Source organism: Hylobates moloch, unplaced genomic scaffold (genome assembly GCF_009828535.3).
Source record: "Hylobates moloch isolate HMO894 unplaced genomic scaffold, HMol_V3 SCAFFOLD_1, whole genome shotgun sequence".
NCBI classification, from domain to species: Eukaryota; Metazoa; Chordata; class Mammalia; order Primates; family Hylobatidae; genus Hylobates; species Hylobates moloch.
This window is the reverse complement of record NW_026652276.1, coordinates 155,324,112-155,339,081: the sequence shown is the minus strand read 5'-3', so window position 1 is coordinate 155,339,081 and position 14,970 is coordinate 155,324,112. Positions and strand designations below refer to the sequence as shown.

The window sequence follows — 14,970 nt, the reverse complement described above, 5'->3', positions numbered from 1 at the left end:
CCAGAGCAAATTTGCCATTTATAACTGAGGGACTGTCATTTGTTGGCCAGAGCCCTCTAAGAAATCCTCCTCAGAAACATACGGCTTCAGAGATTTTCCTGGGACTGGCCAGCTGGTACTGTCCTCAAAACTCAGTCAGGGGTCAGTGGGAAAAGACCCCGAGCTTCCCTCTTGGAGTTCCGGGCCGGCTGTTCGCAGTCTCAAATATTTGACTTCAAGTAGAGAAACTAAAATGGATTTGGCTAAAGCATTTCAAGTTAGGTCACCTAAAACCAGGCACACTGCTTATTCAGCAGTCACCTTCCCTAAGAAATAACCAGTTTGCACAAAAAGCGAATTATACAATCTGTAATTCTGGCGCTGATCAGAAGAGTGAGATTCAGTTATCAAGAGCTCCGAGAAGTCACCAGTAGTGGAGAAAATAAAACTTTGTTTGTTCATACTTTTTTGTTCCCTTTTAGCTCTGCACAATGTGCATCTGTTTAATGGCCCACCCTGCAATAAGAATTCTTTCATCTGTATTTACAAAACTGTTTACACAGATGCACATACCATTGCACTCTGACAAAGTCTCAAGGCTACGGGGTGAGAAGAAAAAGATAATAGGAAGCATTTAATAACTACCCCACAAGAGGACTTAGTGATGGAAACAAGGGTGGAAAAGACAAGGCTTTGTATCACATTGTAAAGAACGCTTTCATCTTATGCCCTTTATAGCAAAATCAGTTTCTGAATTTGAGATTGAGTCCCATGAAAAAACCTATAAAAAGTAGATTTGAGTGCTCCCTTATTTTCAGAAAGCTGCCAGTGGCACATCTTCTGCTTTCCTCTGCTGATCTAGAAGATTCCTTTGGCTGAGTTATTTTTACAATGGTGTCTCAGAGCCAGTTTGCACTGACTTATTGTCAAACTTGCAGGAATTTTTTGAGCCAGTTCTTAAACACAGCCACTATTAAGAGTTAAATTATATAACTTCACAATCAAAAAATATGTTAAAAACAAAAGATAAAAATGCAAAACTCATCACTTTCTAATGATCTTACTACATTTCATTACCAATTATACACCTGAGGTTACTTATGTCTCCCGTATCCGTATGCTAGAAATACTACATTACGCTGTGCTATTGCATCTTTGCAACTCGGCATTCAGGGTTGTCACAGTGATGGCTCATAGTGGGCCATGAAAGCAATATGTACATCACAGACCCAGCAAAAGCTACCGATGAGGGCGTTTTGTTTTTCTCTCATGCAGGCTGTTGCTAAACATTTACCAGCACACCACTGCATATAGAAGCACAAGGCAGAAGAGACAAAGGAGATGCTGTATATAAGCAACCTGGATTTTAAGCTGTATATTAAGGTAGTACATCTCAGAACCTCTACAGGTTTTATTTAATATCTTATTTAAATATGAATTTCTTAATCTCAAGGAGTCAAGAATTACCTAACACAGTATTCTCCTTAGATCTTCGCTATGTTTCTTGCCTTGCTCCTTTCTAAGTAATACTAATTGAGTCTCTATCTCTTTAATTGTATATTCTCAGTGTCCAGAGTCATGTGTCTACTGATATTAAATATTCATCACCTGGAAAAGATGGTCAACAGTTTTAATCAAATAAATTATATTCTGCAAAACTATGTACAGCTGAACCATTCAATATAAGGTAAAAAACCTAATTCCATAAGCTACCTACTAAAATTAGTCTCCTAACTTTACAGAACAAGTACACACATATGCTCATAAAAATGGGATGATCTGATTTAAAGTTTAAGTGAAGCAATTTAATTCAAGCAAAGCGAAAGGGAAATGCTCAAATGTCAGTAGATAGATTAATTTTCCATTTTAGCAACCAATTTAAATGTTTATAAAAGGAATGTTTATAAATGACTTTCTCCACAAATTATAAGTATAGATAGAGTGAGCTCTTTCTAAAAATATTTTGCACAGATGTGCAAAATTAATAGGCTCACCTTAGATCTACTCTAGGCCTTCAGAATTGTTAATACAAATTTTTTCCAAGAATGCAAAAAACAGTTTCTCGAAAACTGGTATCTGCAGGTTACCTGTGGTCCATGGGGTAGCTGCTATCTGGTATGGACTGCGATGGAGGGAGGTGAGCTGGGAAGGCCCGGTCAGGTTTCGGTGTATGAGTTGAGTTTGGAGATGCATGATGCAGTGGGGACACTGGCGTGCTGGATGGTGTGGGGGGGTTGGAGGGCCTCATTCCCACTTGTGGCTTCTGATCATAGGCACTACCCAGGGGACAAAAGAAAAGAGAACATTTCTTTCTTTGGAGCAATTTTTTAAAAAAGTTTCTAATCCAAAGGAAGAAAAGATATTTTAGACTTAAGTCAAATGGAAATGAAAACTTTGTTGTTGCTGTTGTTGTTTAAATCCAGAACAGATAAACTTCAAAATCACAACACCCTTAAACAGAAAATAGGATAATTAATGCAAAACCTTGTAACACAACAAATATTAAATGTGTATTTTTAATGCATATACAAACAACTTAGTATAGGGAAAATTACGTCCAAAAAAGCAGTGGTATTTTTTCCATCTATTCTTGATATATCTATTTAACAAAGTTTGATAGATCTTTCCTAAATCATTAAATACTTCTGATATTATATTCTTCTTTTATATTATGTAAGATTTTAAAACAAGAACAGCAGCTTAATAAGGTAGAGACTATACTTGGCTTGCTTTTATTTGTGGTGGGATTTTAAGAAGGCAATGCTTTTACTTTATTTTCATTTTATTGTATTAAATAAATGATGCTTGGCATTAACTTCCTCACATGGGATAATGAAGATTAACGAGGTAAATTAAAATGTCTGATATATTTAAACTTTCTTAGAGAATAAGTACAAAATAATGTTATTAGGAATAAAATCCTATTATAGTCTAACTTCTAAACACTCACAGTTACAAAAGAATAAAATGAGTAAGCTTGATTTTATATTATGATTTTAAACTGCTTTCCTATGTGTAACTTTCAGGAATGTGATTTAACTAATTTTTGTCATCTATAAAATATTTTACTAAAACTAAATTTTCTTAAAATTTTTTAACAACAGGACATTTCTAAGTTAGAATGCTGTATTTCATTTTGCTGGGCGCAGTGGCTCTTGCCCGTGATCCTAGCACTTTGGGAAACTGAGGTGGGAGGATCGCTTAAGCACAGGAGTTTAAGATCAGCCTGAGCAACATGGTGAAACCCCGTCTCTACTAAAAATACAAAAAATTAGCTGGGCGTGGTGATGCATGTCTGTAGGCTCAGATATTCACGAGACTGAGGTGAGAGGATCGCTTAAACTAGGAAGGCAGAGGTTGCAGTGAGCCCAGATTGCGCCACTGCACTCCAGCCTGGCTGACAGAGTGAGACCCTGTCTCCAAAAAAATAAGTAAAATAAAATAAAAAGCAATCATCAGTACACTTTTTTCTTTAGAAAGAAATATTTCTTTTTGAATTAAATTATGTAATAATTTATTCTGTTGCTCCATCAATGCAACGGAATTATATCCAGCTGCAAAAATCTTTTACAAGGAGTAAAGGAATATATGCTGCACAAGCCTGCTCTTGCTTTAAAGCAAAGTCAACAGTGTTCATATAATGAATTGCATGTTCGGTTCCACCTATGTTCTTTACCAGTATTTCTGAAAAAAAACCCACTTCTTTTGTGAAATGGTTCACCTAACTCATTCTCATGAATGAAGAAAAAAATGATACTATTCCCCCATGAAATGCTGTACTCAATAATATTTTCTGTGTAGAGATGGAAGTACCAGAATTTATTGCATATACCATATATCACTGTGGGGATTATTCATCCCCCAAAAGAAACACAAAATATTCAGGTAATTCCTTTATTATTGATTTGTGGATGTCAGATATGGCATATAAAACAGTGATGATTTCACAGTCACAATTCTGATTAATGCTGAAAGGCAATGACAATTCTATATCTAACTGGCATTGACTAGAAATTCCTCAATATGTTAAATAATTATGCTGTGGATACACAGTACTTATAAGGAGAAAATGCAAAAACAAAACTAAACTATAAAATAAAACTCCGATCGATCAATACTGTCTTATCTGAACTCAGTATGCTTTAATAGTTAGCTTCTACAAGAGACCTTTTTTTATAAAACTTTGCAGTTTCAATTGAGCTAGCTCATAATTTCAGGCTCTGGTGAACCTCTTAGAAAAGCAAATATAAAAGACAAGTTTGCAAGAAAAATGGTAATAAAATATCTGAGCATTGGTCAGCTGCCATAATGGCACAAGTCTATGTTTCTTTTTTATTTTTGAGATGGAGTCTCGCTCTTGTTGCCCAGGCTGGAGTGCAATGGCGTGATCTCGGCTCACAGCAACCTCCACCTCCCAGGTTCAAGCGATTTTCCTGCCTCAGCCTCCGGAGTAGCTGGGATTACAGGCATGTGCCACTATGCCCGGCTAATTTTGTATTTTTAGTAGAGACAAGGTTTCTCCGTGTTGGTCAGGCTGGTCCTGAACTCCCGACCTCAGGTGATCCGCCCAGCTCTGCCTCCCAAAGTGTTGGGATTACAGGCATGAGCCACCACATCTGGCCTATGTTTCTAGAATCTTACATGTCTTGGACATAAAGAGTGTATGCAATAAATATCTAAGGAAATATTTAATAGAAGACCCCTTTGGGTCATAATGTGCAATGAATCTGAATTGATATAACTTATAAAACAGTACGAATATTTGGAATAATTTGTGTAAGTTTCCAAACTTCTTTTAAGAACTAAGTTTCTACTGTGATTGAGAGTGATAATACTCAGTAGAGGCAGCCAACTTTTTCTTTATGCAATTAAAGGCCAATATGAAAAGTAGCATCATGCAATTTACTTTGAAGGGTTTTTAATGAACACATATGTGATCAAATTTTCTAATAAATGAACACTGTACTTTTACTGCACCACCCTTTATTATCATAAGAAGAACAACCAGCTTTTTAATAGATAATAGCCTCTGCTAAGCCTTATGAAATTCCACTTTTATTGCCATTGTCCATGAACTCATCTTATAGATCATCTGCAAAGCCTGACAGATAACTAATGTACTGCTTAGACCTGCCAAATTTTTCATTTTTTTCTACAAACTCTCTATCTAAAGTGTATAATGCATTCATTCTAATGGGAACTTTCAAAAGCTGCTTGTGCCAAGTAAAACCCCTTTTTCCAACCCAAGATGCATCACTACAGTAGAAAAGCAACTAATGATCTGGATAAAAATTATTGCTTTAAAATGAATCCAAAGTGTGTGATTGGATGGTAAATAGTTCTTTAGAGTTCTGCTAAATGCATTACCTAATTAGCTTGTTACATATTAAAGATGTAACTCATAAAATATGACTTGAGATTTCATATTATTCTGGACTTTTTGATTCAGTAAGAACCACTATCCTACATACATACACCTGGTGGCTTTACCTGACATTGTACAGGCACTTTTCTCCATAGCTGAATTTAAAGGGCTGTTCTTGACTGCAGGCAGAGCCGATTTCTGAACATGGACTGTGGGGTTCTTTCTTGATTTTCAGTGGTAGGCCATGAAAAGCCACTAGAAAAAAGAACAAACATATCCACAAAAATTAAATGCTGTTAGGAATTATGGAGATTAATGTGTTCTACTTCTCTTGTTAAAAATGTCATTCACATTTCATATTAACTTATATATGTAAGAAAAATCACGTTTGATGAATTTCAGTAGCAGAAGATTTCAGAGAATCTTCATATACTCCTTTTCTGCCTTTATTGTGTAACAAAATGCATGCTTGAATTTTCTCTCATTACTTAAGTGAATCACTTGTAATTTGCTTAACTAATATTAACAATGCTAGAAGCTCAATTTCAAGAAAGTACATTTTGAAAACATATCAGAAAGGTTTCCAATGACTAAAGCAGAAAAATTACAACTGATTAGCCAAGAATCAACTAAAGACCAAAATATAATTTTAAGCATTATTGAAAGGAAAATATATCAACTGCATCAATAATAATAGTTTAATGAAATGACAACTAGACTGGGACAAAGAAAATCCAGGTGCAGGTCCAGAAGTGACTGATATTACTTTGGGCAAAAACTCAACATCTTTGAGGCCAGTTCTCATCTATAAAATAGAGATTAAGTATCTGCCTATCTAATTACCAGAACTGTGAAGATGAAATCTGAGAAATATGTAAATGTTGTTTGTCACATGTAATCTACCATGAAACAATTATTTGATATGAAATGATGTTTTCACCTTTTTACTGTGACTTAATGCATAGTAACGCTTACATGTATTTATGTTTAATAACGTACAAAGCTACATCACAAAATATGAAAACTAGAAAAATATGTATATGGGGAGGGAATCACAGCTGTAAATTCAATAATTAAAAAAACATGCTATAGGCTGGGTGCTGTGGCTCACGCCGGTAATCCCAACACTTTGGGAGGCCAAGGCAAGTGGATCACCCGAGGTCAGGAGTTTAAGACCAGCCTGAGCAACATGGTGAAAGCCTGTCTCTACAAAAATACAAAAATTAGCCGGGTATGATGGCAGGTGCTTGTAATCCCAGCTACTTGGGAGGCTGAGACGGGAGAATTGTTTGAACCGAGAAGGTGGAGGTTGCAGTGAGCCGAGATCATGCCATTGCACTCCAGCCTGGGCAACAGAGCGAGACTCCACCTCAAAAAAAAAAAAAGAAAAAAAAGCTATATATTTTTTATTCTTCGATATGAAACTGAAGAAATGCCTATTAGAAATCATATTAGAATAATTAAATTTTTGGTATAAATGGGAAATTGGTTTAAAAAAGGAAAAAATAGTCATAAGAATGGATTTTGTAATTTACATATAATATCCACAGGTATGAATAGTCAAGGGATAAACACATAACAGAGACACACGTTCTGGAGATTTATTCTAACTCTTACACAAACTAAAATTAAAACACAGTATGTTAAGTCCGCTTTCCAAAAAGGAAGATATGACAAGAGGAATTTTGTGGTTTTTGATGTCATTTGTCATTCAATCTTAATTATGCCATTATAGAATTATAAACTTGCATTAGCTTGAATGTTATATATAATTTTTAATATAAAAATTTGGTATCACAAACTACCAAGCTTCAAGAAAACAAATATTATTTGTTTTATATGCATATAATTTTGATACAAGTGTTCAATGGCAATCAAGAGTCATCTGAAATATTCTAGAAAACAAATTTGCCAAATAGGCACATTTTACTTAAGTGATCTAAGAGAAACTTAACACATAATGATAAAATAATTACCCTGGGTATACTATTTCAAAGCATTTTTTAATGTAGTGTGTGTGTACATACATGTTTAGTATGCCTATTCAAAGTAAAGAGAAAAGAAAAAGAGAAATTTTGTCTATCTCCATATATCAAGAATACTCATGTGCATTAACTTTACCAGGTCAGAAAGCTCTAATTCTTCTGATAGAAAAGGCCTAAGAGCCTCAAGAATCAATTATGAGGATTTGAATTCTGATTTGAACAAACCAACTATAAAAAGACAACTCTGCAATAAATAAGACATTTTAGTATAGACTAGTTATTAGATAATTTAATAAATCATTGTTAATTTTGTTGGATGTAACAACAGTTGTATTTAAAAAGTTTTAATGTTAGAGGCTCATAAAATATTTACAGATAAAATATCCAGAATTTTCTTTAAAATACTCCAGAAAAAATAATTGTGTATGAGGAAAGTGATGAATAAGACTAGAAAAATGTTGGTAAATGGTAAAAGCCAATTGAAGGGCAGGAGGGAGTTAACATTATTCTCTTAACATTTGTCTATGTGTCCTAAATTTCCTGGGTAAACTTTTTTTAAATGTGAAAAGAAAACCCACGAAGAATTTAAAGTAGTGCCCTAGGCCCAGTACGGTGGCTCACACCTGTAATCCCAGCTCTTTGGGAGGTCAATGTGGGGAGATCACTTGAGTCCAAGAGTTGGAGACCAGCCTGGTCAAACCCCATCTCCACTAAAAATACAAAAATTAGCCAGATATGGTGATGTTCACCTATAATTCCAGCTACTCGGGAGGCTGGGGCACGAGAATCACTTGAACCCGCGAGGCAGAGTTTGCTGAGATCGCGCCAGTGCACTCCAGCCTAGGTGACAGAGTGAGATTCTGCCTCGAATAAATAAATAAAGTAAGAAAATTGTCTCCCAGTGTATATCTGCGTGTTGTGTGTGTGTACGTGAGATCTTAGAATAACAAATACTAAATGACATAGCTTTGTAATACATTAACCATGCATTTCTTTTTTCTTTTTTTTTTGAGACGGAGTCTCGCTCTGTCGCCCAGGCTGGAGTTCAGTGGCGTGATCTTGGCTCACTGCAAGCTCCGCCTCCCAGGTTCACACCATTCTCCTGCCTCAGCCTCCCGAGTAGCTGGGACTACAGGCGCCCACCACCACACCCAGCTAATTTTTGTATTTTTAGTAGAGACGGGGTTTCACTGTGTTAGTCAGGATGGTCTCGATCTCCTGACCTCAGGATCCGCCTGCCTCGGCCTCCTAAAATGCTGGGATTACAGGCGTGAGCCACCATGCCCGGCCTCTTTTTTTTTTTTTAAACAAGTGGTTTTCAATTATTTATTACATCTTTGAACATATTTAGCAAAATGTGTATTTCCAAGTTTTGTTTTGTTTTTTAACTTTCATTTTAGGTTCAGGGGTACATGTGCAGATTTATTATACAGGTAAACTCGTGTCATGGGGGTTTGTTGTACAGATTATTTCATCACCCAGATACTAAGCCTAGTACCCAGTAGTTATTTTTTCTGATCCTCTTCGTCTTTCCACCCTCCATCCTCAAGTAGCCCCCAGTGTCTGTTCTTCCCCTTTGTGTCCATGTGTTCTCATCATCTAGCTCCTACTTATAAGTGAGAACATGCATATATCCAAGTTTTAGCACTTCAGATTAAGTATTGGGTTGTACATTTTCATAAGAAAAAGTAGTAGCAACATATAAGGAATTCAAGTAACAAATCATATTATACCTGAGAGATTAGATCAGGTTTACATGACTAACAATTGATGACCTCTGTAGCTAATAAATATGCATGCAGTATGATATAAAGTTTATCATATTTATCAAAATGTCAGCCATACTGGAGACTATAATGTTTAATATTACTATATTTTAAGTCTTGAGTACTATGAAGTAGGAAAATATTTATAAACAGGACACAAAAAGTACTAACCATAAAAGACAAAATATCAGCAAATTAAGCTTCAATGAAATTAAGAACACTTTTCCAAAAGACACTATTAAAAAAAGGAAAGTAAGTCACAAGCTATAAGATGTTTTAAGTAGAAAGATCTGACGAAGAACTCATGTTTAACAAAATAAGAATTGCAGCATATCAGTAAGACAAGACAAATTCCCCATTTAAAAAATGGGCAAAAAGTCTTGAAACAGGCAGGTAGTTCACAGAAGAGGATATCCAGATGGCAAAACAAATCGGAACGACAACAAAATATATGCAAAGGTATTTAAAATCTTTATTCTTCAGCAAACTGCAAAATAATCCACATGAGATTGTCACTGTATAGCTGTATCAGATAGATATAGATATCACTAGAATGACTAACCTGCAAAAGATAGACATTACGAAGTTTTGGTGAAGACATGAAGCAATAAGCTGCTGAGAGTATGGATTAGTATAATAAGCACTTTGGAAAACTTTCTGGCAATATCTACTAGGGCAACAGAAATCTACTCTATGATCCATTAATACACCCTTAGGATATATCCAAGAAAAACGAGTGCATATGTTCACCAAAAGACATGTGTGAGAATGTTCAAAGAAGCTTTATTCATGATAGCAAAAACGGGAAAAACTCAAATATTCATCAATGGGCAAATGGATAAATAAATCATGGCATATGCATACAATGGAATGAATACTATACAGGAATAAAAAGGGACAAATTACATGCAAAAACACAGATGATCTCACAGGTAAAAAGTTATGGAAATACATCTTGCTGGAAACATTTTATATCTTGCTCTGGGTGGTGGTTATATGGATATATACACATGTAAAATTCGTCAAACTATACACTTCAGATTTTTGCATTATAATGAATGTATATCAATATAAAATTTAAAAAACTGAGGGACATTAATCGAAGCTACACTAATTAAGTTACTTGAACATGTCTGGCCTTCTGACCCAGCTGAGACATCTGAAAATGTGCTTCAACTTCACAGGAGAAATTATTCCAGATGGGTAGGGAATGGAGGGTGGAGAGAAATGGCATGTTTGGGGCGCCATCAAGAATGGCTGCTAGCATAACAACAGGCTTCTATCAAAATGTCCATTAGCATGGACCTAGAAGCAAAAGGCATGATCCATGCTAGTGGAAATGCTATTTGGTGCTCTACTGCTTTCAGATTGGCCCAGTGAGTTTCCGGGAGTGACCTTAGAAGAAAGGGCATGTCTTCGTCTGTTTAGGCTGCTGTAACAAAAATACCATAGACTGTATGGTTTATAAACAACAGGTATTTATTGCTCACAGTTCTGGAAGCTGGGAAATCCAGCATCCAGTCACCAGCAGATTAAGTGTTTGGTAAAAGCTCACTTCCTGGTTCACAGATAGCCATCTTCTTGTTGCAACTTCACATAGCAGAAATCACAAGTGAGCTCCCTGGGATCTCTTTAGTAAGGGAATAGGGGCACTAATCCCATTGGCTCCATCTTCATGACCTAATCACTTCCCAAAGTCCTCACCTCCAAATACCATCACACTGGGGAGTAAGTTTCAAAATCCGAATTTGCTGGGGTGGGGGTGGTGGGATGGAGACACAAACATTCAGTCTACTGCAGGGCATAAGGATTCTCAAAAGGTTATCAGAGGCAAGCTGATCCCTGAACACAGGATCCCCAAATCTGGCACAACATCAAATTATCTAGGGAGCTGCTGGAGAAACACAGATTCTCAGACCTCGTTTGTTATTGGTTGAATTGTGTCCCCGCAAAATTTACATGTTGAAATTTCAACACCGAAATCTCTTATTTGGAAGATTAAATTAACATAAAGTCATTAAGGTGAGCACAAATCCAATATGACTAGTATCCTTATAAAAGGGGGAATCTGGATAAAGAAACATGCACACAGGGAGACTGCTATGTGAAAATGAGGGCATAGGTAAGAGTGAGGCCTCTACCAGCCAAGGAATGCCAGAGGTTCCCAAGAAACTACCAGAGCTAGCGAAGAGGCAGGGAATAGATTCTCTCTCACAGCCCTCCGATCCCTGCTGACATCCTTCATCTTGGATTTCCAGCCTCCAGAATTGTGAAACAACAAATTTCACAAAGCAACCCAGTTTGTGATACTTAGTTACAGCAGCTCAAGAAAACTAATACACCACTCCCAGAAATTCCATTCATTAGAGCTGGGTTGTATCAGGATTCTGAATCTTATAAAACTTTTTAGGTGATGCTCATAATTGGGCAAATTTGAATCCACTGTGATCTGATGTATGCTGCATTCAAATAGGTCCAGTAGTTGAAAAGAGTTTTTTTAAAAAAAAAATCCAGCAACATCTTCCTTTTCCTTAGATGCCAACACTCAAGGATTCTTACCAGTTCTTCTGCTCCAGCAGTTTTGGGATCCCCAACTCTCTCCATAACGGGTTCAACCTATGTGGGCCTCAGTCACTATGGGCCCTTGAAACTGATTTTTTTTTTCTAATCGTAAGCCAAATAAGTAATCCAATGAATCTGAGATGGCAAAAAAAAACATTTTTTTTTGAATTGCTGCATGTGAGGAAAAAAGAGAAAGCCAACCTAAAAATCTTCAACTTATAACAAAAGCCGTAGGCTACATTATTTTCCTCATTTTAACTTTCCTGCTTCCTGGAGATTCTATGTCACAAAAATGACTTCTCTTATTTATTCTTAAATAAGAGTACTGTAGAGACCCCCCATCAGAGAGGGCTGAGTTGAAAACGTGTTGGGTATTTCATCACAGGGCTGAGAATCGGAGTCTGCTAACAGGCGGTTTTCCAGTTCATTGGCACAGGCACAAGCGAAAGCAGCACATTCATTTTGTGCAATTTGCTTTACCTTCCCACATGGAGTTGGTGCATGTAAAAGGCTGTTAAGTACTAAATTATTCCTTATCAAATCACCATCATCTGGAGTCATGATCAACACTAATTAAATTACTTTCGTTGAACACGGCTCCAGCCTGCTGCCGAGGCTGCTAGGTACTTTTCATTTCTCTTACAGTACCGTCCTTGCTGGGTCTGGAACAGAGTTACAGGCATCTGCATTGTTTGTAGTTTTAATTAAAGTGAATCTTTCCTTCTTCAAGTGTACCAAATCAAGTGAGTTAAGTCCTTCATTTCATTTGCAAAGCGGTGGTTCAAAATGATATTATATTTTTTATCCCTGACTTCAGACAGGTCAGATAATTTATCTAGAAAATCTGCAGTCTTCCTCTGGCATTCTTCAAACACATTTTCCATGGAAACTTTTATGATCCACAACTCCTCCGGACAATCAAATTTTTGGGAGGAAAGGCAGAAAGAACACTCGAGAGATGTTTCGTGCATTTTTTCTTTGATGGAAGCTTGACCTTTAAAACCACATCTTAAGGCTGACTAATGATCACTTGAGTTCTTCTAATGGTTAAATTTAAGAGCTCCAAAATACCAAGACTTTAAAAAATGCACTTCCAAAATAAACTTAACCACTTCTTAATTCAGAAGTTTACTTGGGGTTATGGTATTCCTCATGAAGTGTTTGCTTAACTAGTAACTGTTTTCACTTTAGAACTATGAACTATGACACATCATCGCTTTCAATTTTTTCTACCTATATTTTAGAAAGAGGGCACAATCTCGTCATTATTATTCTACCAGAGGATAGAAATGCCCTTAGCTTTCTAAAAGCAACAATGCTGGTATACAACTACAGCTTTGGCTGAGGGTAGATACATAGTGTAAAATCACATTTGAACACTTGAAATATAAGTGGAGAATACGCATTTATTTATTTACTTATTTTATTTATTTATTCATTCATTTATTTATTTTGAGACAGAGTCTCACTCTGTCCGCCAGGCTGGAGTACAATGGCAGGATCTCAGCTCACCACAACCTCTGCCTCGTGGGTTCAAGCGATTCTCCTGCTTCAGCCTCCCAAGTAGCTGGGATTACAGGTGTGTGCCACCATGCTCAGCTACGTTTTTTGTATTTTTAGTAGAGACGGGGTTTCACCATGTTGGCCAGGCTGGTCTCAAACTCCTGACCGCCTCAGCCTCCCAAAGTGCTGAGATTATAGGCGTGAGCCACCACACCTGGCTGAGAATATGAATTTAAAATTTGCTCATAGGAGAATAATTTCCCAAACAATCATAACATTGGGGCATTATTTGTATCCTTACATTGAAAACAGATAATGTTTGTTACAACTGACTGGTTAATGTAAATCCAGAGAATGAACAATGAAATCTGAGTCACGTATGTTTTTGTTTATATTTTTACAGTGAAGATGATGATGTCTTGTAAATTTAACAAAGATAACATGTTTAAGTGTTGACTGAACAAACTCTGGTTGAGTTTGGAATCCTAATAGAAAACACTAACTATACAAAAAAAAATAAAATGAAATAACTCAAACACACATATTTAACCATTTTCAAAGAATTGTCCCATATTCTATTTGATTCTCATCAGTTAAGAAAAGAACATATATAATCCTTCCCATTTAACAGATCTTTTAAAAAGGCACAAAGAAGTTAAGCACCATGTCTGACTAAAGATCTAACACTAAATCATAACACATTAAGAATTAGAGCCCTGGGCTCAATCTTAAAATTGTAACTGTTGAACTCTTGAGTATATAATTCAAATTGATTTATACACACACACTTATTATTTCCTTCATGCATGAGCACCACTATCACATTATATGAGATTTTTATTCATTCATTTCTTCAGCAATTAATTCATTTATTCATTTGTTAATTCATCTACCATGCCCCAGACACTATGGCAGGTCCTGAGAGGGTGAAGGAGTATGGAGCTATGGAATGAAGATAAATAGTAAGACACAGTCCTTATTATCAAGAGCTCATAGAAGTCCAATTAGAGCTTTATTTGGTGTTTTAAAAATTCCCTAATAAAGACATTAGGCAGTATTCTTTAAGTTTGACTAATTCACGTGTGTCTGATACATGTATCTGTATGTATGACCTTAGTACTATATTCTTGGCACATGTATCTAAATAAAAACACTTCTCAGAGTATTCATGTTTGCTTTTAGGCAATCTGCCTTCTTTCAACTTATTACTGTGACCAAAGGCGTTTAAAAATTCACACCACTCATATTCCACTGAAGGAAGAATGTTGCTATTCAACATTTGAAGCTTCCCCTATACTCTGATAACCAAAATGTCACAATGATGGAAAGGTCTCCTTCTATATGTGGACAGCGAAAGTAAATACAGTGATAAGTTGTCTTGGCTCTGACCTTTCACTCTGCTTTCCTCCCAACTCTTGTCATAAGAGTGAAATAGGGTATCAGTTTCTGTGAGTAGCAAACAATTACCCTGGGAAGAGAAACACATCACATTTTTAATTCTTCTCTAAACAGAAATAAAATTTATAGTTTTGGAGGAAGAGCCTTGAAGACAGTCTCTTTATTTTGAGGTTGTGTTTTCTGGTCTGTTCAAAAATTATGTTTTAGAATAGTCTTCTGTATGCTGTTCTAGAACAGAGGTTGGCAAATTACAGCCCATGGGCCAAATCTGGCCTTCCACCTGTTTTTGTAAATGAAGCGTTAGTAGAACACTCTCTCACCCATTCATTTCGGTCTAGTCTAGGGCTACTTTGAGCTACAATGGCCAAATGGAGTAGTTGTAACAGAAACCATATGACCCACAAAGCCTGAA

The 14,970-nt window shown here is 36.3% G+C and overlaps 1 protein-coding gene across 11 annotated transcripts in view; it reads right to left on the bottom strand.

The window, feature by feature from the left end:
* Positions 1-14,970, bottom strand: part of ETV1 (ETS variant transcription factor 1) — a 97,575-nt gene that overhangs the window by 40,836 nt on the left and 41,769 nt on the right. For 9 of the 11 annotated variants that reach the window (XM_058446820.1, XM_058446847.1, XM_032760315.2 and 6 more), the window contains 2 exons: positions 5,470-5,599; positions 2,067-2,255 (listed from right to left, as the gene is read on the bottom strand). In XM_058446820.1, the coding sequence (XP_058302803.1) occupies positions 2,067-2,255; positions 5,470-5,599 (319 nt within the window). The remainder of the gene's footprint in view (positions 1-2,066; positions 2,256-5,469; positions 5,600-14,970) is intronic. The other 2 variants (XM_058446841.1, XM_058446845.1) reach the window with 1 other exon arrangement.